General features: G+C 40.7%; 1 protein-coding gene across 20 annotated transcripts in view; it reads right to left on the reverse strand.

Annotated features, from left to right (window-relative positions):
• DCLK2 (doublecortin like kinase 2) overlaps positions 1-25,239 on the reverse strand; it is a 153,843-nt gene that overhangs the window by 33,883 nt on the left and 94,721 nt on the right. For 14 of the 20 annotated variants that reach the window (XM_015600706.2, XM_025042822.1, XM_025042797.1 and 11 more), the window contains 5 exons: positions 15,189-15,264; positions 14,220-14,328; positions 12,592-12,649; positions 4,496-4,615; positions 4,109-4,255 (listed from right to left, as the gene is read on the reverse strand). In XM_015600706.2, the coding sequence (XP_015456192.1) occupies positions 4,109-4,255; positions 4,496-4,615; positions 12,592-12,649; positions 14,220-14,328; positions 15,189-15,264 (510 nt within the window). The remainder of the gene's footprint in view (positions 1-4,108; positions 4,256-4,495; positions 4,616-12,591; positions 12,650-14,219; positions 14,329-15,188; positions 15,265-25,239) is intronic. The other 6 variants (XM_025042829.1, XM_015600709.2, XM_025042799.1 and 3 more) reach the window with 1 other exon arrangement.

Below are 25,239 nucleotides of genomic sequence, written 5' to 3' on the forward strand. Positions count from 1 at the left end.
TGATTTAGCCTAAAGCAACAGAAACCAGGTTCTTAGTCATGCTGCAGTCTTAGGACAACTTCCCATCCATTATGTTTAATGTAAACATTAACGAGAACAATCTAATATAGGGAATTACAGTTAGAATTTATGACACATTTACTGAAACCCAGACTTTAGAAATTCCCTAAGTAACTGCAGTGATAAGAACATTATAAGTAACATTATAATTCTAAATGTATCATGAGAGTTAAAAGAAGAAAAAAGTTTTATTAATGTCATTGTTATTTTGTTTTTATAACTTTAAAATATACTCATTAGGTACATTTTTGAAAAATAGTGTTTGTTTTAGACATTCAACTTAGAGATGCCTAGGGGTATTTAACAGTTGTTGTCAAATACTCAGAAGTCCCAGAAGCCCTGTTTTTCACATCCCCTATAAGGAATTCAGAGTCATATGCAGGAGCATAAATAGAAAGGGACTGAACAGTCTATAATCACCAAGTTATGTCTGAGCAAGTAGTACTCCCTCGGCTAAACATCAAACGGGAAGTGTCATATGGGGCAGACAAGCTGAAATAATAATATTTTATCTGATTCATCTCTCCCCAATGCTAGACAGAGGCAAATATGTGAATGATAATATGAGTATATTTCAAATCTCAGTTGGAGATTCTCTTCAAAGCAGGAAAAAAAAAATATCTACTTATCTATAAATCTAAATGCACACACGTTTATGACATTGCTTTAAGACTACACTGACGCACACATGGCATTGCTTTAAGAGACTGGTTTTAAGAAAGAGGTGAATAAATGCAGAGGGACTCCGAAGGCCTACTGTTCTGGCCGAGAGCTCAGTTCTCCCCAGTAACTGACATTCTCACAGGCCTTTGGAGAGTTCAAAATTCTCCCCGATATTATCTCACTGGACTTCCACAGTCACCCCGCTGGGCAATCAGGGAGAGAACTGTTGCTTCCATTCTACAGATGAGGAAACTGAGTCACAGAGAACTCTGGTGACTGACTAGCAGATGGCCAAGCAGGCAGTCCAACCAACACCGTCACCATTCCGCTGCAGCGCCTGGCAACAGAGCCTGGCCCGAAGCGAGGAGCGGAGCCCGCAGAGCTGCGACTGCAGTCTGCGCCCACATGCCGCCAATGCTGAGCTGCTGAGCGGACGGAGGCAATCGCAATGGTGAGAACGCCAGCCCTGCGGGGATCAAATGCCCGGCCGCGAGCCGAGACATGCTGTGAAAAGTCGGTCTCAGAACGCAAACGTAAAAAATGTGAGGAATGCAGATCCCACGACGTGAACGCTGCGTGTTCTCCAAATAAAACGTCAACGTAATGATTTAGAAGGGCTTCAGATATGAGAAACCCACCCTCTTCTCTCCCCGGTCCCTAGAACTCCTGGAAAAGCAGAATTTATCACGGGTCTCTCATAAGCTCTGACGGGGCACCGCCAGGCTGTAACTCACAGCATTAACGGCCACCCGTGTGCTCCCTGACACGGCGACCCATACATCTGCAATGGCAGGGTTTTAAATCATAACGCTGCTACCAGAAGAAAGGATGCAAATCAGACGTCTGAGTGCCCTGGTGTTTAAAAACTGAGTTTTAGAGTAAGAAGAGGCTGACAGTCACTCTGTGTGTTGACTTTTAGTGCCTCAGTGGCACCTTCTTGCCTGAAGCCAGTGCCAACCTGCTGACTATGTCTAGAATCGGCTGAGTGGTCTAGTCGGGTTTCCAAGGGCAGACATATATTTTTACTTAGACAGGCGCAGTGAAGGGCTTCTAGAGGCTGACCCAACGGCCCTTCTGTTTCACACATTAGCTTCATCGGGACGTCAGTTTTATCCTCTTTTTCCTGCTCCATCCCTTTGGGTAACACAATGGGCTTGGTGCAGGTCGTGGAGAAGGGGCGAATAGTCATCAAGGGGAGCTCAGGCAGCTGAGGAACTTGATTCCTATCTCCTGGTTACGTTCTGGAATGCATGTGAGCGACATCCATCCCCTTCACAGCATCTTCCCCTCGATGCATCCCGGGGAAAGGACAAGGGATCAGACACCGAGATTCTATATACATTGCACGTCGTGAGTGGAAAAGAGAGGAAATGGGCGGCGAGAGTGGAATCAGTGAGCTGGAAAGGGTCACCCTGTGGTTTACGGGCAGGTTCACTATCGTCTCAGGCACCTCCCTCTCAGGGCCTCAGAGCTGCGGTACAGGCCACCCCACAGCAGCCAACGGTTCTCGGGGACCTACTACTTCGTTATTGGCAGAGAACATGAATAATTTCAGCCGCCATGGTGAAGTGAGCTGGGCCATGGAGAGACAGGAGAAATCAAGGGGGTGCCCTCATTAACACCACGGTATTTGTGTCTGGTCATACTCAGGAAAGTCCTGTCGCCTTCGCCGTAAAGCCTAGCTAAACTCAGTCAGAGGTGGGGAGGAGCCTGGGCCTGAAGGACAGTGCAAGGTCATCAGGGGTGACAGGCCACTTTGGAAGAGAGGACGCCATATCCTCACTTCCAACCCAAGGCCTAGTTTACAATTTGGCCTCCATTCCTCCTTTGGGTTCATAAAACTGAAACTATACTACATCTTGTTTTGTAGGGCAGGGATATTTATTTTCCTAATAGGAAAAATAGAAATGAAACATAATTCCCTCCAGGGAGAAAAGAGTAAGAAAAAAAAAACACATACTTTTTACATACACACTCAGAAATCACCAAATAGTATTACCACGAGGGAAAAATGGATACTGCAGATAAGCAGAAAGCCCCCAGGATGGCCTCAAAGCCTATCCATCAACGCATATTCCTTTCAACAATTATTTGTGTAATGCAAGCATGACACAAGCTGCAAAGACTTATGTTCAAGTGCCAGTCGCTAGTTAGCTGAGCGACTGTCAGTGGTTAATCACCAAACATTTATTCTGTATCCACTGTGTTATTACTTGGCACTGTTCAAGGCCCTGAGGATACCAAGACAATTGAGATACAAACCTTGCCCCCCAATGGTGTTTACAATCTAGAGAAGGAGACAGACAAGTAACAGATAAAATCAGCACAACAGAAGCCAGTGCTGGCTACAACTGACTCTGCCCTGAGTCAAGATACTTCCTTCTACTCACAGTCTTACAAAATCAATGTGTTTTCCAAGCTGCTGGGAGACAGACAGGGCGCCACAAACAGAAACCAGCATGGACATAAGCAAATGAGGTGGAACGCCGTTGATAAAGTCTTCACTAACTGTTAGGGATGGGGAAACCTGCGTTGGGACTAACATAATATAGAAGACTCAGATAACTTCACCTCCCAAGCAGTAATGATGATGCTACCTCAGCCCTAAAAGGTAGAACTATATAAACCAAACATCTTGTGTATGTTTGGGGGAATATGTGCATGCAAAACTCCCAATTGACTTCTCTAAAATTCCTTTACAATGCAGACCCAGGATGGACCAATTAAGAAGCTATGTTTAGTTAAGGCCACCTGGAGGGTGTGTGAAATGTTGCTTGGAGGTGAGTGCCACACTGACCAGATGGGACAGGAAGGGTCAGTAACAGGAGAGGAGGCTGGAAAGGTAAAGTGTTCCAGATCATGGAGCCCTCTCTGAGCACAGTAGAAGAACAAAATTTTCTTTCTATTATAGAACAATGCGACAAATGACAGTATTAAAAGAAAAACTGGCATCTCTGGGTCTCAATTTCCATACTTGTAAAACTGAGATGAATGGACTAAATCTCCAAAGTTTTGTCCTGCACATAAGTGAAGCTTATGTTCTACTTCTGTCTCCTATAAGCCTCTAATTCTGTCTCCAATTTATTCTTCAGAATTTTCTGCCTCATAATTTTCCTGCTCACCTTTCTTCACTCAATACCATCCATCAAAATGTAAAGTGAAAATACATTTTCTAATGTCTGGTACATAATAAATGCAGATCAATTTAAGAAATTCATTAATATTTTATGGTCGCTGACTTGCATCAGGCCAATTTTCTAAATTTAAACTCGCTTAGTTCCCTGTTGCGGGATTGGTACAGACCCTAAAATGTCACTGTTTGCATTTGATTACGGTCATTTAAAGGAATATCTGAGTGGGAACAGAAAAAGTAGAACTGACGTACCAAGAGGTTCTCTGGCTTGATGTCTCTATGCACAATGCTGAGGCCGTGGAGGTACCTGAGGGCGTTGGCCAGGTTGTACACCATGGCACTGCCATCCCTCTCTGTGTACTTGGTGGAAGAGGTAATGGCATCAAAGAGATCTCCACCCTGAAGGACACGAAAGAGCGTATCAAAACATCGACAGCGGCAATCTCATGAAGGTGACAAAAACAGTTCACAGGCCTGGAGTAGACTTAAAAAATAACACAAATGCCACTAAAATTGATGATTATAAATAAGTGAAGTTTCACGGTAGCAAAACACTTCTCTGATTAGGTCCTTCATGAACACGGGAAGTCTGGGAATTTGGCACCAGTGAAATCTCTGGCAATCTCTCCACCCTCTTACTTTGACCAATTCCATCACCAGAAAGAGCTCAGTAGCTGTTTCCATCTCCTCGACCAGCATGATGATATTTGGATGTTTCACTCGGCGCAGTATTGACACTTCATTCTCAATCAGGTGTTCCTGTCAAACAAAGGGTTTAGAGAGGTGGATCAGAAACCACAGAACCCTCTATTCTACCCCTATGTTCTGGAGAACACGGTCTGTAGATCAGACGCTGAAGGAAGCATCTCCTTTGGCACAGAGACAAACCAAACCCTGGCCTACTTGGTTTCCATAGGGACAGGACAGATCAGCATGACATCTCATTGTCAGTAACAAAAAGAAACAGGCATCCTGGTACATAAAACACACTGAAAGTGTCTCCATTACTTTCGACACCTTCAGAGGCTGTGACACCATGAAAGCCTGAGCACACAGCACTGAGCTTTGTAACTCAGCTGGAAACACTTTTTTAATTTCCATATATACTCTGAAACAAAGACTCTAGGAGGAAATTTGGCATGCTTGTGGCATACAACTTGGGCACTAAAATTTTTTGTTGTTTTTAAACCATTACTATATGAATTTGAATTCTATGTTGAAATTCATGAAAAAGAAACTTTCTTCCGCTACAACTGGGTATGAAATCATTCATCAGAGTATGTTCTTTATCATCTTATATTTCGGAAATCAGGAAACGTACAGAGCTGTAGGGACCACTAAGGACTTCTCCTGTGAAAATATCACTCGATACCGGTCCTGGTGAGACACACAGTTGGGATCAGCACTGTAGCAAAATGTTTACTCACAGCATTAAGACATTATTCTCAATATGCCAATCATGAATCATAAACAACTACTGCTTTATTTCATCACGAGACATGAGACCTTCTCAGTACTGTCACATTTGTTGATCCTCATCAACTGTAATAATTATTTTGATTTTAGGGCACACTCTGTAAAATGAACTAAATACCCTCTAACACATTCTAGGTATTCGAATATAGCTTTTATATAAAATTTGCCTTATAAGAGACATCACTTACTACCTAAACAAACACATATGTTTACATCCATATCCATCTATCTATCTATATACACACACACACGTGAGTGTGTGTCCCTCACATTGTCCCTTTGCTTTGCTACCATGAATTTCAGAACTAAATTTAGTGTTCCACTGTAGTAGGAAGATAATTATCTTATTTCTAGATCTGGATACTATTTATGGTTCCTCTCGTAAATTCACACATCCACGTATACATGCATTTTTACTCTCAGTCATCTCAAGTGCTTTTTGACAAGAGTTGGGAGGTATAAATGATAACAAACAAATAACATCCAGAGAAAATCTGCTGCACGATCCTACACGTGGTAGGCTGTGTTTTTTGAGCATTGCATGCATTATATTTGTCCAAGTAATTAGTAAATGCTGGCAAGTGACGGTGCACATGCTAAACAGAAGTAGGGGAAGAAAACAACCGACATGACCAGGAATCTAGTCGTATTTGTCAGTCGCTGTGCAAAGTACTTGTGCAATGTTTTAACACTTTTCCCTCAGAACAGTGCTTTGAGGGGGGATGCAAACCTAGCTTTCTGACATTGAAGCCCCATTTGTACTACACACCACCGTTCAAAGGGGAATGCTTCGATAAAAGTCAAGCTGGAATTTTTCAAAATGAAAATGATAGCTGTAAAGCTGAAAACATTTAATTCCCTGAAAAGACAGGAACTAGAGTTTGTATCACACTGAGTGGGGCATCCAGGCAGCACCACACCGGGCTCTGTGTAGGGAGGACCTCTGCCCTTGATGAGTAGGACTGTGACGTCTGCCCAGCTTAGTACCCAGCAAATGCTTCTGAATCTCTCAGAAGAACGGTGGTCTTCAGAACTTAACATATCAAGCCTGGCAGGCTGGGGACAGGGTCTCCTACCTGTTTCCGACCCCACGTTTCTAAGTTACAGAGCAGCAGCACAAAGCAGCAGATAGCTCCCTGATCCCTCCTGAGGGAAGCAGCAATACAGGGACACAGCCTTCACAAACACTCCACATTTGTTCATGTGCTTAGATGCCTTTGCATCGTCTGTGCCCAGCATTCCCTTAATCACACTCAAGAGCAGAGTTAGATGTACCTCTGTGAACAGCAGAGAGGCCAGCAAAGGGATGTGTTTCACCCTGTGTGAAGCCAGGACTACCACTGCAGTGAAAGAGGCATTTTATTGTAAAGCTGAATAGATCTAACACTTGAGTTCTCCTCATTCCTCCCCACTTCCTCCCACCTGGAAAAGTCTATAAATTTACCTCTCTTTGTTTAGAGGCTCTGTCTGCGATGCTAATTTCGAGTGACATATGTAAAATAACCCCCATTACCAGTACCCCAAGAACGCTCTCAAATTGGAGTTAACATAAGATGTCTACCACCTAACGAGACTACACCTCCCCAAAGTTATCTTTCCCAATCAAAGGCACCACAGAAAGCCTTCTGGGATATATTGTAGAACCTTCCCCAGACCACCTGCATGCAGTGTTACATTTCGAATACTGAGTACTGCAGCAAACTTTTCTCCACCACTATGTGTTATCTCAGCTTCCTGTTACCTACTCAGCGATGACTAGCATTCCAAGCACACAGCGAATGTCGCTGGGATGTGGGAGCTGTTAGCCTTTGTTTCCCAGCCTCTGGCTATGCCTGTACAATTGTCTATGAAGAAACAATCCACTCTTTAAACTAACCGTCATCAGAAGCAAAACGATAGCCGTGCATAAAAATCTTTACAAATGTTACCTTCCTATTTCTTATGCAACCCATATCGTAATCTAGATCACATTTTCCAGGAAAATATCTCTAAATACAATATGAACAACACCTTTGTCTTGAACCGCACTGAACTTAACATTATTCCATCATCTACCATTATTTATGTTAAGTGATTCAGGATTCTGAGTCCAAATAATTTACATATGAATCATTTCGTGGCAGTGTTCCATGGTTTCTGTGCGACAGAAAATGACAAAGAAAACTGCTGATTTAGCACAGGATATTCCCTTATCTTTGGCCATGTGGTTTTCAATGTACAAAATATATACAGACAGATATAGAGACAGAGTGAGGGGGAAAGAGGGAGAGAGGGGGGAAGGAGGAAGAGAAGATGAAGAAAAAGAAGAAGGAAGGAGAGAGCAGAGAACAGAGGGAGGGAGGGGGTGGATTAGGGAATAAACATCTCCCAAACCAAACCAATCATCTTGTCTGCATCCTTCCCAGTCCCACAAAAACAGTCCTCTCTTCCTGTGTCCTCTATCTCACTGAATGAACCTGGCTGCCCAGAGCAGACGGGGACACCGCACCCGCCTCCTTCTCTCATCTTCTGGCCAGTCCGTGACCAGCCTGCCAGGCCTCTCTTCTCGACAGCCTCTGAACCCATCCATTCGCTTCCATCTCCACGGCCGCTCTCTCGCCTAGACCTCTAGGCGTTCGCGCAGGTAGTTTCTCTGTCTGGAACGAACTTTCCCCACTTCTCAGTGAACTCTTATTTATTCCTCAGGACCAGCTTAGATCTCACCTCCTCTAAATAGCCTCCCCTACTCAACTGTGCTGGGCTAGGTGCTCCTTTTATTTGCTCTCATTGCCCTCTGTACTTATTCCAGCCACAGCTCTCACCTCGCTGTCCTAGAGTTTTTGTGGTTTACCTTGCTCTCCACCAACTGGCACAGTGAGTCCTGAAGTGCTTGAGTGAATGAAAAAACACGTCAGGCATTGATCACTCTCGGCCAACACTGGCTTTACAGCAGGTATCCCTATTGCTTAGTGAGTATTACTGAGGCTCATACAGTCAGAGATAAAATGTTTAAATCACTGTATGTGATTTTCTGTGGTAGACATATGCCATGGATTGAATAATGGTCACCCAAAGATATCAAGTCCCCGAGGCACGTAAACATCACCTTATTTGGAAAAGGGGTCTTTGCAGATGTGATTTAGTATTCTGCAAAGAAGAGACTACTCTGGATTATCTGGGTGCCATCGCAACTGTCCTTATGAGATAAAAAGCATAAGGAGACTGCACAGACAGAAGAGGAAAAATAAACACACAGAATAGAAAGTGATATAAAGATGGAAACAGAGGTTGGAGTGCTGTGGCCAGAAGCCAAGGAACACTACCAGCCACCAGAAGCTACTTCGTTAGAGGCAAGGAACAGATTCTCCCCTATGGGCTCCAGAGGAAGCGTGGATTTCAGGCTTCTAGCCCCCAGAACTGTGAGGGAATAAACTTCTGTTGCGGTAAGCCACCAAGTTTGTGGTAATTCACTCTAACAGCCTCAGGAAACTATTACAGTATACATTTGGATTTATGTCTTGTCTGGGCCCATGATGCATAGATAATAAATGCAAAACTGTGGGAAGAGAAGGAAAGATCACTTCTAAGCATCATAACAGAATGCTCAGAGCTTCAGACACTGTGGGAATTCAATAAATATTTATTTAGAATGAATATTATTTAGAACATTAGACATGGAAGAATTCTTAAATTTAGAAACACCATAGCCTTCTCAACAGCCTCCATAAACTTGGCCCCAAGGCAGATCTTGACATAATCTCCTACTTAGAATAACCAACATGCTTTCCATCCCTGGGCCTTTGCTCAGCCTGTGTTGACCATGTGGAAGGTCTTTTTTTTTCATCTTACCCACTGCTGGAGGTCCAGCTCAAATGCTTCTTGCTCTGTGGAGTTTTCACTGATTACCTCCTTCTCTCTTATACACTTCCCCCCAAACTCTCATAATATTCTTTGCAGAACTGATATTAAAATATAAGTTAAAATACCCTATTCCTAACATAGTATCTTGCACACATATGTAATTTTAGGTGAATAAGTAAGTTTAACTAATAATGCTGATGTATAGTACAGAAGAACAAACAGAAGACCAGAGAGGTTAAGAATTTTTTCTCCAGGTTCTTATTCATGAACTTGGACTTAGAGAGGGAGCACAGTAGGTTAGCCAAAGCATAGGCTGAGTAACCAATGAGACCAAAATTCCAATCACTGCTCTGCCTCTGTGTGATTTGTGGAAAGCTATTTAATCTGAATCTTTATCTGTAAAACTGGTACATCTGTTTTGCAAGTGATTAAACATACTGTGAGAAGATCCTATATGCCTAAGCCTGGCTAAATAATACATTTGAATAAATGGCAGATATTATCTTCAATATCAATAATTTTCTGTGTAAAACGCACAAAGCAGATGTGACCAACAATACCCCAGAATAGTGGCTGAATGATTCCCCCTAAATTTTGTTTTAACCCATTTTTCTTTTGTCCAGGGAATACTCGCCGATGGTGTTCGTTGCTACAGCATTTACCCCAAGATAACTCGCAGATTACAGTCCTGACCTTACCCCCAAAGTTTTCCACGAAATATCTCGCTATTATTATTTTCGCATAATTCTAACATATTGATAGCCACTGGAAACAAATGACATCGTTCTATTTATAGAATTCTGTTTTTAGTAGTGGTATTTCCATTTACAAAATATAATTATTCTTGGCTGTTACAAATGTCAAATTCTAGAAAACGTAGTATTCCTACACATGATGTTAACATTGTTCTTAGTTGTTAGCCAAAGTCATTTGATAAATCTGACTTATGTGTACATTTCTGTTACATTAGGATTAGAGACAAGTTCTGTTTAGAAACAACTCTAAGAACAGTTTTTATATTTTATTTTCACAGTGAAAATCAGATTTGCTTCAGCCTCGAAGAGCGTGTTTATGTAAAATTAATGTTGGCAGCGAGCTGCACTTTTTTTTTCTAAATGAGAAATGGGTTAAAAAACAAATTCCCTAGAGCATTTTTTTTTCTCAAAACAAACCATAATGGGAAAATCAACTTATTTGGAATAAATCGAGTTTTGAAATTATAATTTTATACAGTCAATGTAGAAATACTTGTCTAAATAAACCAAATGTGAAGATAAAAATAAGTATACAATCATAAATGATAAAAACCAAATGATATTCAATACAAGGAAAAACAAGATCCAATGATTGAAGTGACCTATTCCTTTGCCTCAGCATTCAGTGTACTAGACTGATTTTTCTTTTTTTTTTTTTTTTTTTGCATAGAAAGATCTTTTTTAACTACTGAAACAGCTGCTTAAATTTTAATTAGGTAAATAACATCCCTACCACAGAATTTTTTTTTTTAAATACAGTTGTTTAGAACTTGGCTCCCAAAATTATGATACATTCTGCTTAAATTACACAATACCAGATAAAAAGAGTAACACTTATTTCTGGAAAAAAGGCTCTGCATTGAAAAATTTAACACTATTGTTAGAATAAGTAAAAGCCACAGAATTAAAGAAAATTTAGAAAACCTTACTTATTCAAAGAAAAGAGGGCCATTTTGCACAGTCTGCTTTAGTAGCTGTCACAGTGTCGTAAAAAAAAAAGTATATGACAATTTTGCCTCTTGAATTTTCCATTCTGGGGAATTAAGAAGATTTTGCTAAAACTTTACCATAATACTTTAAGTTTTCTGTTAAAAATACACAATTCTGTAAATGTCCAATGAAGACCAGTTTAGGAGTTTCATAAATATAAAATCACTACCATCATATCGAATCTTCCTAATTATAAATCCTCAACTCCTCAGGCATAGTAATGTTACAATTAATATGGGTTAAGTTCTTATTACATACTAGTACTTTTCTACATGTTTTCTATGCTTTAATTCAATTGACCTTAACTATAATTTTGTCTTAGATATTGTGAATAACCACATTTTAGAGGGAGAAACAGAGGTGCAGAGGAGTTGTTATTTTTCCAAGATCACACAGCGAAAAAGGCACAGTCAGGATGAAACTTCATACGATCTAGTTCTAGAGCAGCATTGCTCAACAGAAATATAATTATGATCCACATATGGAAATCTAACTTTTCTAGCAGCCACATTAAGAAAAAAGCAAGTAAAATTAATAATATAACTTATTTAACTCAATATACCCAAAAGATTATCATTTCAACATGTAATCAAATACAAAAGATATTAATGAGGAATCTTACATCGTCTAATACTAAGTCTTCAAATCTATTGTGTATTTTATACTTACAGTACATTTTAATACAGAATACCTACATTTCAAGGGATTAGTAGCCAGAGGTGGCTAGTAGCTCCAGTGTTGGACAGTGAATTCTAGAGCCTGCTCTCTTAACTGCCATGCTAATACAAAGGAATCTAAAAAGGTCTTTCTCGCCACTGTCATATTGATCTTTTTAAAAATAGTTAAAATATCAGTACTCTGGCAGCATTGCATCATTTGATCTTTTCCCAACCCCAGCTTGAGAGTAGGGCAGAAGAAAACAGCTCATCCGGTTGGGGAGATAATTCTTTATGGTGCTTCTGCACAGCTCTTGTTACCAGCTATCCTTTCAAGGATGTCTGTATAGCAAATACCCTTGGAACACAGAGACAGGATCTCCCTCGGGGCAGAGGGCAGATTTATTTTCTGATCATGATAATAAAAATAATGTTCTCCTCTGGGACAAAGGTTAGGTAGGTTTGCTAACAGCTCCCTCATAAGACTGAGGGTTTCCTAGACTTGGAGATCCTCCAGAAACCATTGTGCGCACACATCTAGCTGGGCCCTTCTGCACCACTTCCTGTGGGGCTCGGGAGTTAAGGAGAACCAATGCAAACATGCAGCTCATGCTATCTGCTGTGCCACGAGTAACAAAGATTTTTGTCTCTGACCCAGGAATCTTGCATCTTGTGCCAGAATCTATAAAGCTGAAAGGCTAATGTTATTAGTTTGAAAGTTGGGTAAAGTCTCAGACCCATCACAACTTTTGACATACCTTTTGTGTGTTGCTAGGTTTTGAAATAGGCATCTCCCAGAGAAGAGAACTTATTTTATTTTTGATAAACCAGAGATCAAATCAATTTCCTGTTTTAGGATTAAGGTTTCTGAAAAATGGCAAGGGGGGGCTTGATAGTGTTTCCCCCACTACTATCAACGGTCTATTCCTGCTTGTCAACTCCCCCTTAAATTCCTCAAGCACAATAAACATCTCAACAAGCTTCTGTTTCTTTCATGAAGCACTTATATATACTGTACCTTTCCGCAACACTTGGCTTTGTCTATAATCTTTAGGGCGAACTCCTTCCCAGTGGACCTGTGGAATGATCAGAGGAAGGCCATTTAAAGACATAAATCACAGGTACCATCATCATTCCTGATTTCTTCTACAGCACAGACTTGGGGAAGAAAGACTGGCTTCCTCCTCTGTACATTAGAGATGATGCTGAATGCGGTCAGGGGGCAAGGTATATGCCTCCCTCTCCTTTCCGCCAAAAAAAAAATAAAATCCAACGCTACACTGTTAAGCCGCTTTTATAAATATTAATAATTATATTATCATATAACTTGCATATTAAAAGTACTTAAAGTCTGTTTTATCAGAACTGAACAGGAAACTGTTTTTCCTATACTTAAATCTCAAAATAGTTCTCTTAGGAGATAGATTAAGAAAAATGAATCGAATAACTGAAAATTACCTGTTATCAACATATCTTGACGTTAATCCATTAGTCAATAATTAGTCCATAATTCAAAACTGAAAATCCCCTAGATTTTCAATAACTATTCCTCAGCCTAAGTTCCATCTTACCCATATCTTTAAATGCCCGTATCTGATACTAAAGAGATCATTTACTTGGACACAGAATCTTGATGTTGTTGTTTAATGTTTAATCACCTTTAACATATTTTAATCAGAACATGGCAAAAAACATATTTTAGTATAGGAAAACAGTTCAACAAAGAACACTGCAGTATTCTTGGAAGATATGAGTTCTCTCAAGCACAGCTGCCTTTGCCAGGTGGTCACAGTACACACTGATGAGGTCTACTTTGGAAAAACAACTTTTATTTAAATTACTTCTCCATGACATAAACCAAACCCTGCCTCAGATTTCTAACAAGTCTTCAGAAGTCATATTTTAGATGCTTAATTAGTTACCTGGGCAGCAATCTGTATACTGGAGTTAAGTACAAAGACTTAGAGGACAGAAAGCTACTTTGTGCACCAGGATAAGGAGAAATAAAGCCTCACTGGAGATGTAGCAGACTAGAAAAACTGTAATTACCAGAACTTTCTGAAAAATTCCCTACAAATGATAAAAATTACCACTTAGAACAGGTAGGGAAGCAGCGTATGAACACAAAGACTTTCTAATCTGTGTCATTTCCAATTTTAATATTGTTTACAAAAGGCCTAGAATTTAAAAGCATGGATTTCTTTCCATTTGAGAATTTAGGACCTTACACAAAATAAAGCTGGACAAAAATATAATTTTAATATAGGCAGAAGTTTAAGATGCTGATCTTAAAAGGAGTCAGAGCTCATGTATCCTGAACTACTGGCATATGTAATTAAATTTTAAAGGAGAGGGTTATTGTGGGAATTAAATGTTAATATAAGTATAGCACTGTCCTGGCACAGGTAATACTACAGGAGATTTTAAAAATAAATAAATCTTTCCCATTTTTCTCTGGTTCATGGGTGAGAACTGACATAGTGCACAATCCAAATATAAAGCAGGTTTATACTCTATGTGTATACGTATATTTTTCCCTGTCAAATTGCTTGTGGGCATTCAAAATAGCTGGTCCCAAGGACAGACTCTTTCCAAGGAGAAATCTTTGTGTAGGAGAACAAATGATTATCCTTACTATCCACTCACCTGTCCGTGCACTCTTTGACTACTGCAAAATTGCCATCGCCAATAACTTTTCCAATTCTGTATTTCTCAAGAAGAGTAGATGATTCAGAGCACTTGTTTCCATTCATGCCTGTAAAAAAAGGATAAATGCAAAGTCGAAAGAAAACGTCAGCATCTCATCTTGATTCCTACCTACTTGTAAAATAATACATTGCAGTGCATTTATTCCTCGGTCTATAGTGAAACTAGAGAAAGGCTCTGAGCATATTTTCTGAATAGCACATTTGAATCAACAACTTTCTTTTGACTTTCTTGGTTGAAATCAGACACCAGCACAACCAATAAACACAACAAATCTCTGAAATATCAGCTAAAATAAATGATTCACTTTGGTAAACAAGAAGTCTAACTAAAACTTTAAACTTTTTTTGTCAACTCTTGGGTAAGAAAAAGGGGATGATGTTGGGATTTAATTTTTTAAATTTTCTCAAGATTTCTCAAGATTTTCTCGTAAAGAAAATTCTAGCCAGCTAGGATGCCTTGTTCAGATTAATTCCTAGTTCTAAGTCTTCTCAAGAAGGTGGTGGTAGTGGGGGAGGGGCAGGGAACAGGAAGAGGAAGTGGTTAAGATCAACTACTTTTCGCAATCTATGCCCAGTGCCTGGTACACTGCAGACATCAAATATAGAAACACACTTTTGATAACTAATTGAGAGAAATTAAAACCTACATTTAGCAATTATGAACAGATTGCCACTAAGGAAAAATAAAGAAAGCCCAAGTCTAAAATTTGAAATTGGGATAGCTTGATTAATGACGAGATTTTACATATCTTGGCGCGGCCCATCAACTAAGGATAAATAGCTTAACTGGTGACATGATCACATCCCTGTTTAGATCATCATAATTCAGCTCAAGTGGATTTGGGGTGGCCACCAAGTTCATATGGATGACCTCCTTTGTGAAAGTAATCATCAGGTTGATAACTACCTTCAGGACTCATGCAGCGATCAAGTTCAGGTCCACCATTTATGTTGGAAGAAGATCTGCCATGTGCAGAAACCTGCTAAAAGAAGAGAGTAACCACTATTTATCAGGAAAAAATTGACCAATATTTAGCAAGCTAATAGAAAATGCTTACAGATAATAGAAAATGCTTACAGAATGCAAAGATACAATGATACAGAAATAGAGGAAGCATTGCCTTTCCTTTCCTCTCACCTTTCTCCCAATAAACACATTAATGAATTTTTTTTCTGTAGATATAATATTTTCTATCGGGGGAAATTGACAGTATGTTACTCTCTTTGATATTGTGTTACTTTTGACCTCAACGAAATAAAGTAAAAGAGACTTATATGGCATCGCAGCTGTACAAGGTACTACAGTTGGCAGAATGAGGCTCAGAACCATAGATAATTCCAAGAAAGCCAGCAATTGGTCCACAGATCCCATAGCCACCCCTGTAGCTGACCTCCGAGAGTCCCTGCTACGGTCAACACCTTCTCAGAACTCTACTCCCATGCCTAAGATGCATCACTTTCCACACTCTCCTGTGGACTCAGGGTCCAGAGTGCAGCCCTGGCTCAACCCTCTCCTTTACTGACCCTAAGATAGCAGAAATTCCTCTTGAGCATTGTAAGGATTTTCATTACCAGCAACCAGAGGGAAATTAAAGATAAAACTTAAAAGGTAGGTTCCAACTTAACAAAAAGCTGAAGTTTCCCTTCTAACACAGAAATAGCTCTAGTTCTTAGGGAAATTAAATTCACATTATATTATTCATATGAAGTTTATTGTTCTGTAGGCTTACAAAAGTTTTTCTTAATCACCAAAGGCTCTTAGGCTTTCAAACTCATTTTTTGATCTTTCCTTTCCCTTTTTCTTCCCTTCCCTTTCCTCCTTCCTTTCAATTATTCCTTCCAAGAGCTTACAAGGCCAAAGGACCTACCAAACACTGAAAAGCATCTTCGATGTTCTGTGTACTGGTATGCTTACACACTTGCTTCTATGCCAAAACTATCCCGGTAGCGTCTGCCCCGCGATGGCTGTGTCTTCTTTACCACTACGTCCCCCACGCGTAGCACAGTGACTGGACACATAGTACTTAATTTATACTTGCTAAACAAAAGCATAAACAACACAGGTTCAAGGCAGGGAACTGCCCTTCCCAGAGTGCCCACCAGTTAGAGACACTGGATCCACTCCTTCCTTCCAGGTGAAGTGGAGAAAGAACTTCACAGGTTCTGAGTTTGGCTCAAACGCCAGGACAGCCGCATACTTAACAAACATTTTTTCAAACAGAATTATCCAGAAGTTCTTGATTAAAACACGACCCTCAAGAATAAGAGACATGTAAGAACTGGGGGCTGTTTTCTCAGATCCCAAGTAACAGCACCGTGTGTGGACCATAAAACCAGCAGCAGTGTGTCCTGTTAAGAAACCCAAGGCCACGGAAAAGCACTGCTGAGAGACGTGGAATCAGCTTCTATCCTGAGTGGCAAACACACTTCTCATAGGTTTGCTTTTTCTCCTTCACTCTGACATAGCGAGCAGCTGAGTAGGAACGTGTGTGTCTATGTCCCTTTCCGGCCTCCCTTACCGTGATGGAAAGGCTGCACTCACTCACTCAAATCCCCAGCTCCTTGGAATTCAATGATTTTGCTTCCTCAATACAAGGTAATTAGTAGACAGTTTTTAAAATTTACTTTTTATTTCCCCGCCACTGAAATCAAGGCAACTTCAGGATAAGCAAGAGTCTATGCTCGAATGTTTGAAAGCTAGACTGTTTAAAACCAAAGCCCAGAGAGGGGACTTAAAAGGAAGCGGACAAGAAAACCACACCATTCTCTACTCTGTTCCGTTTCCACGGCTCCCACCCAGCGACCAACCCCTCCGGTCTCTCCTGGCACCTCATCAAAGGCCTCCTTAGTTACTTTCACCCACTGCACACATTATTGCAAGAGAAACTTCCACAAGATGGTACTGATATCAGCCCTAGGATGCAAAAACCTCAGTCGGCCTTTGTTACCAACAGAATAACCCCAAACCTCCAGCATGGCATTCAGGCCACGGTTTGTCCCCCTACCTACCTGCTCAATTTGTTTCCCACCACTTTTTTTCCCCCCATGCATTTTACTTACATTAACTCAAATCTCTTTTTTTAAGTTGCTTAAACTTTCCAAGTCTTACTTTTTGCTCTGAATATAGGATAGTAGCAGCACCTAGCTCAAAGATTTGCTAAAGAATTAAAATTAGCTCATACATGTAAAATCAATATATTCGTAGCCTTCCTTAAAATGGTTAGCATAGAGTCTTGAAATGAGTGACTGACAGGTGTTTTTGAATTGCGAAATGTACAATGGTTAGAAGAAATCTTTTACTAAATAATTCATTTCAAGTCTGTTCCCCTTCTAATTCAACCCTTCCTAGACTAAAAATTGTTAGTCAAGGGAACAAGAGATTCAAATTAAATTCATATCAGCCAAATTCTTAATGGAATAAAGATGAGAGGAGGAATGTCTTTTTTTTTTTTTTTTTTTTGTAAAGTTAAAAGTTACACCTCAAAAGATAAATAGAAAGGTCTCTTTTGATCATTGCTTGCCCCTGGATTTGTGATATGGAGGTGGACTGTCAATGCCTGGGTAAGGGACCAGCTCACGTGCATGTCTACATCTCACAGCCCAGGATGAGGCAGCCCCACACCCTCAGGCTGCAGCTGGCTGGTCAGGCCTGCGAGCTGGGCAGTACCCATCTCACCTCCTAACGCTTGGCCTGGAAAAGTGTGCAGGCCCCACGCCCACTGCTGAGGTCCTAAGACCTACTTGCCTTTGTGGCCACGCTCCCCCAGGCCTGCTTGCTCAGCTCTCCGGGGAGGGGGTAACATTCTTCTAACAAGTCCTTCCCTTGAGCTAATTTGAGTAAGTTATAGTTCATTGCAAGTGTTCTGAGTCAAGGGCTCTCTAAGAAGGAAGTCTTGAAAGGGGCTAAAATGTAGACATTTTTACCTCCTTGTTCATTTTCATTCACATGGATGGATGGCTCCTCAGAGTGCTTACTGAGTTCTTGTGAACCACTGTGACTTTCCCACTGTTTATTTTGATTAAACCCCACTCCCATCTACCCGGATTCCATGCACAGTCCAGCAATTAAAACCTAGTTTTGTTGAGATGCAGAGGCAGCAAGCAACATGGAAAGAGACCAGGAGACAGAGCAGGTGGTGGAAGCTGGTTCCCTGAGACTAAGAGAGAACAGTGACTGGGCTGAAGCCTGGAGCCTCAGAAGAGGGGGCTGCCTCGTGGAGAGGGCAGGGTGCAGGGCCCAAGCCGAAGGCCATTTCGTGTGCACCTGACAAGGGTTTCTCTGTATCACCAGGAAATGCCAAAAATGATGGCAAGAACATTTTTCGAAACTGTCAAATGGAATGATTTTTTTTAAATGTTAAACCTCAAGCATTTTTTAAAAATAAAGCCTATAATGAGTTAACAGAAGTGACTTATCTCTATCCAGATATTCTCTTTTATTCAAAAATAAAGCTTCCTTAAAAAAATGAAAACGTGAACCAATAAAGAGGATCATTTTATTCCAGCACAGCAGGATAGACAGGGACATGATCAGACACAGGGACGGTTTTCCTTCCTCCCTCGACAACCTGTGATGGATTTTTCTAGGATACAAAGGTGAAGGGACATGCTCATCACCACCCAGAAGTTTACAATCTTACAAAGAGGCATCTGTGCGTACTTAAAATCTGTCCGAGAAACCTGTACATTCAAGGCTATGGTCTCTAAGGTTCTGATGGTTCCCAGCGACTCTGAAGTTCAGTGAGGAAGCCATTTTGCTAAGGCACGAATCTGCACTTGTAACACTTGACTCACACAGCCAGTGATTAAGTTCACTTGACCTCCCAGGAATGTAGCTCGGTGCTCCAAGGGCACAAGAAAAGCTGGGTATTCACCAAGATCTCTGGACAGATCCCCGGCAAATGCGAAGTGTCTATTGTGAACTATAAAGCAGAGCATTCCCAGCGCCCTGAGCGGCATGCAGACAAAGAGCAATGAAAGCCCAGGGGATAACAACGCTATGACTATGAAATTCTTTCCATTTACCGGACACAATGTAAGCATTTCCCTGTCCCTTGTAAGAGATTTATTCTCTTATTGAAGCACGGATTGAATTAGCACCAGAGAGATTCAAATTTGGCTTTCCTGATGAAACCTGTCCCATTTCTATTGTCCCACTAAGAACTGTTATTAAAATCTCTTAAAATGCTAATGAGTTCTCATGCTTCGATCAGCAACTTTGATGCTGAGACAGCACAAAGAAAGTGCCTAAGTCCTCCTCAATAAAGCATAAATGGATGACAGCATCTGGGCTCTTTCAAGAGAGCTTCCATAATTACGAACTGGTTCAGAAAGATGCAATTGTGTTTAGGGGTGGGGAGTGAAGGGGAACATATTTCCTGATGAAGTACTGACTGGCCAAGGAGGGAAGGTGATGAGAAGTCTATGGAGATACAGAACACATTCTCTGTGACCTGTACCGCTGCCTCGCCCACCCACTCCACCCGCAGCAGCAACTCCGCATTTCTAAGCAAGGGAGGGAATGCACAAAAATCTGCTTCTGCTAAGAACTTAAAAAAAAAAAAAAAAGCTTGAATACAGAGCAACAGAGCAGAAAAAGCTATAAAGTGTTCTCAACTGCTAGCATCATTTAATAAGGCATTCATAGGCGACTGGGCACGTCTGATAACAGGTAACATTTCAGCTTTCTGCATTTTTAGCCAGGAAGTTAAGAGTGTCGTACATTACGTTTCTTTGATAAGTGGATTATTACAATTTTTATAAACAAAACTTAAAGAGAAATGTTAAGTACTAAACTAAAAATGCAAAGTTTTGTTCAGAAATGGGAAATTCTTTTAAAAAGTAGCAAAAATGGCTATATCAATGCACATTACTATTGACTTTTGAAGAAAACCTGGACACTATTTAGAGTTTTCATGAAAGGAAGAACTTGAACAGAATCTGGGAGATATTGCTGCATAGTGAGTTGACTTTCTTGAATGTATCTTGGAAAATATAACTACGATTCAATTTTTAAGTGGCCTACTGCAGGGGTCAGACACATGTTCTGTAAAGAGCCAGGAAGGAATATTTTAGCCTTTGTGGGTCCTATGGTCTGTCACCACTACTCAACTCTGCTGTTGTAACATGAAGCAGCCATAGACCATATGTAAACAAATGAGCATGGCTGTGTTCCAATAAAGCTTTATTTAGAAAAACAGGCAATAGGCCAAATTTGGTCATAGGCGAACCACTGGTCTACAAGAACTTTCTTGGGAAAGCTTTTCCTCCAATATAATTCTTATACTTTTAAACTCTATAACAAAATTACCTTCAGAATATTGTTGTTTGATGGGTGAGTCAGGTATCAGGTAGCATTTCTTAGTTTGGAAATACTGTACATGTTGTCCATTAGGAAATACTATACATGTTGAAAAGACTTGAAAACTATTGCCAAGTTGCACCTTAGATTAACGGTTCCTTGGATGTAGGGCCTAGGTATCAGTATTTTTTAAGCTCCACAGAAGATTTAATGTGTAGTCAAGGTTGAGAATCTCTGTGGAGGAAATTTCTGGCAGCAATTGTAATTAATTGTTCAGCTACCTTAATTCAAGTTCTCTGACACGCATCCAATACTCTAACCATTGCAAGTCATCTATGGCCAAATACCAACTTTGTAAGAAAAGAGGAGACAACACTCATTACAATTTACTGAATTCCTACTTTGTGCCAAGTCCTAAAATGAGTCCTTTATATCTTATGAATTAAATATCTTCATCATCTCCATTGATCTGTGATGAAACCATAGCTTAGAGAGGTTATATAACTTGCCCAAATGCCACAGCAAATGTGGAGTCAGAATCTAAACCAAGTCAGAATCTAAACCCACGTCTGAATGCAGGTCCCAGGGGCTGTTTGGCTAGTCTCACACTCTCCCCTCCTCTAAGAATGAGAGAGAAGTCTTGCAAGGCCACTAAACTAAGAAATGCTACCTGATACCTGACTCACCCATCAAAATAGTCACTGTGGTATATTTAGAGCATGCTTTCAGGTACAGAACTATAGTCACATTCTTGTAATTTAGTCACATAATATACAAATTGATAAATTCACAGCCTTTCCTCACATAAAGAGAGCTTCAGAAAATTCTTTTCTTTAAAAAGACCTCTGAATACAGCTAGGAAATCACTAACATCAGAAGCAGTGGGTGATGGCAAATCCTATTTAAAAAAAAAAAAAACAACCACACCAAAAAGACCTCTGAAATGTACTAAAGTTTTTTTGTTTGTTTGTTTGTTTTTTTATCAGTATACTAGATATTGGTTGTAAACGGATTTGCTTCCATTATCATTTTTTAAAAAGTATCAGAAACATCAATTCCATCCATTTGAAGGAAAGCCAGTGTAAATTATTACAATTGTTGTGTTAGGCAGGCATTTAAAAACAGAAAGCTTTGTCATGTTTATATTGTATTTGTGATAATTTTCCCTGAAATATTTTAGTATTAGTAATGAGATATGTGAACAACTAATCTGAATCAGCACCTAGGGATTGATAACATACAAAGTATTCTTATCTGTAGACACACCTTAGACTTGGTTTCATTTGGCAAAATTAGGCCCTCGAGATTTGTGGTTGGTTAATGGTGGCCAACAGTGATAAACAGAATCCACTATCTGTGCACGTACAAGGTTTATGCAGCCGGCTCAAAAGTCTGTGAAAGGGGCTGTGTGGAACCTGCTGACTTGTGCTTTTCTGTTCCTCTGAGAAGTGCTGCCACCTCAGTTGAGAACATGGCCTGCCAAAGCCAGCACAGAATCTCAGCACTTCCCTATAGTGAGCCTTTGGAGCAAAGTGTCAGCTTACTGGATCCTGAGCAACAGATGGGTGGTATGGCCATGCCTACCTGCTAAAAATATCTGCATGCTTTCACTGTGAAGGATCACCGAGTTCTAGGATACCTGGGTGGTAGGAGAGAGGTTCCTGTCTCTGTAGTACCAACTATGGGAGCTACCAGTGTCGGTCGCTGACACAGGCCAGTTCACTACAATAATCTCTAAGTCGTAACTTCATCCAACTATTTCTAATGTGACACAAAGACAACTTTCTTGATATGACCACTATCATGAATAAGGGAGCATTTAAGATTAACGCATGTAGGTTATATTTAAATGTAGTTTCTACAATTGATCTTATTTTTACACTGATTGACTTAGCAAACTCTCCCCCCCCCCGAATCCCCACAAAGATGTGCTTCAGCCCAGCTGAGTCATTTACCCACCAAATGCGTCAATTTCCTGAGCAACTACAATGTGCAAATCACTGTCTTCAGAGTCTGAGATTCATTAAGATGATTTATTTTGTTAGAGCACTGAGGTCTTCAAAACTGCTTAGTCCCTCTTTTGTTTTTGTTTCTGTCAATAAAAATCAATTACATTCAAAGATGAAGCTACCGTGCCACATTGCTGGGGTAATAAAAAGGATATAAAAGTAGTCAGGCTTTTAGTCCTGAAGATTATTAACTCGTTTTAAATACCAAAGAAAAGCCAAAGCTCCAGGGAAAAGCAAAAAAATGTCTAAGGTCGGCAGCTACTGTGGATTTACATTTCACAGCTTCGAAAAGAAGTTTTGAAGTTCAGAAGGTCACAGACGTACATTTTAGCTCTGCCAGTCAGGATGAGATACTACCAGTCCTTTTCATCACACTTCACAAATCTGGAAAATCTTTCACCACCAGCAGACCCAGGAGACATCATCGGATAAAATATCAGCCCATCAGACAGTTTATAATCTCAAGATGTTGGATAATGTTCTAAATGTACATTTTTGTTTCTTCTCTTCAACCAACAAGAACGCTCACTGTAGACAGCCTCTGGGCATACACTTCAGCATCAAAATGTGAGACATTTTATCTTTCAATGTCCACAGATGTGCCCCTGACTCTGAAAACCTTAAGTTACTACAACCTTGAAAGTCTGACATTGGGACATGGATGATGAATTAAATTTCAGGGAAATGCTTTCTTCATCTATCTAGCAGTTGATGACACATTTAGTACTCTTTATTGCCTATCTGTCCCAAAGAAAATGCTGTGATTTAAGCACAGTAAATATTCCCATAGGGAAAGTTATCAACTAGATTGAAGGGACTCCTAGGAGCTTGGTCAGAAGAAACAGGAGATCATGGCTGAGGTCAAGGGGAAAAAAAGAGGGTCAGGAAGATGGGGATTAAGAGAAGAAAACATCGGTGGAGGTGGGATTCTAGAATTTGAAGGGGACAGAAAAGAATGGGCAGGGAGTGATGGGTCTAGAGAACAAAAGGACGGGAAGAAGAAAGCAGCAAAATTGATGGGGAGAGAGATTTTTATGGCCCTCAAAAAGGATATTGTACAAAAGGCCATTGAAGGAGTAGGGGCAGCCTAAGGAAGAAACTCTGAGTGGCTGATAAAGAGATGAAAGCAGAGAGAAAGGGGTGTGGTAGCCAGCCTCCAAAATGGTTCCCACGAGCCTCGTCTCCTGATGTTCATGTCCTGAGTACTCTCCTCCCATGCTGAACTGAGCTGCTGTATAAGTGAGAACTAAGACAGCAAGGAAATGATGCTGCCTGACTCTCAAGGCTGGGTCACAAAAAGAGCTTCTGCATGGCACTCGCTCCTTCAGATCTCTTGCTCTGGGGAAACCCACTCCGATTTGCGGAAAGATTCAAACATCAAGGATCTGAGGCCTCCTGCCAAGAGCCAGCACCAACTTGCCACCACATGAGAGAGTCACTTTGGAAACGTCCCGGTGACTGTAGGCCTGGCGTACATGTGACGACAGCCTTGTCAAAGATCTTAAGCCAGAATCACCCAGTTAAGCTGCTCTTGAATCTCTGACCCACAAGATCTGTCTGAGAATATAGGTTTTTTTTTGTTTTTTATTTTTTTAAACTGCTGAGTTTTGGGGTAACTTGTTACTAACAGAATTATCTACAGATTACTAATAGAGTTGGAATATGTAGACAGAGCAGGAAAACAGAGATAAAGAATAGCGTTGGGAAGGAAAGTCATAATAGAAAAGCAGAAGTAATAAAATATATAGTCTGTCTTCTCTCGCTTTCTCTCTCCTACACTATTACATGTCATTTTTGTTGTTAAGTAAAACTTCCTGCATGTGAAAACTGAACCTGGAAACTCCAAGGCTTACATTAAGAAGAAGAAAACTATTCTAAGGCTCTCTCTATATTTAATCAATTAATCTCAACCCTGTGCTATAGGTCCTAATTTCCTTTTACAGATAAGGGTGATGTGACTTTTCCAAGGTCACACAGCTAAATGAGTAGCCAAGCAAAGACTAAACCCAGGCACTCTAGCTTCAGAGCTTATGCTCTTAACCACTACACAATCTTGTCTCATCTCCACAGGGAGGAGCTCTGGGCTTCATTCCCTTCGAGGCTCAGGCTCGCTTTCTGTGTTACTGCATAGTAGGGAGCATCGTGTCTGCCTTAATCCTCTGGCTCCCCTGGGCCAGAGACTCCTGTCTTGGTTCCCCTTCCCCACCATATTTCTTACACTCCTGTCCTGCAAAAATTATTTGCAACTTGAAGAAAGCTTTGCTTCCTCTCTGGGCTTTGGTCTGGGCCCTCAGAAAGCATGATCTTTTATGAATGCATATGACTGGCACAGAGCTGTCTTCCTTACACGGCTACTGCGGAGAAAATTCTGAGTCCTTTTTGTGGGAGGAGGGCTGCTTCTGTGTTTCTCATCTCTTTTTCAGTGAGCAAACGAAAATGCCACTGACACTCTGTGGTCAGAGAGTAAACATCATGACATCACTCTATGTTCATTTTTGGGTCTTTCCGTTTTAAAACACGGAAAGGATTCCCAGAGATTGGCACGAGGGTGCTGGGGGTGGCTGTGACAGAATATCATGTTCTCATTATCTTTCACTTAATTTTGCTTCATTCCCAACCAGTAGAGCCCAGATAGTAACACACACACA

The sequence above is a fragment of the Pteropus alecto genome, unplaced genomic scaffold (genome assembly GCF_000325575.1).
Source record: "Pteropus alecto unplaced genomic scaffold, ASM32557v1 scaffold50, whole genome shotgun sequence".
In the NCBI taxonomy this organism is placed as follows: Eukaryota; Metazoa; Chordata; class Mammalia; order Chiroptera; family Pteropodidae; genus Pteropus; species Pteropus alecto.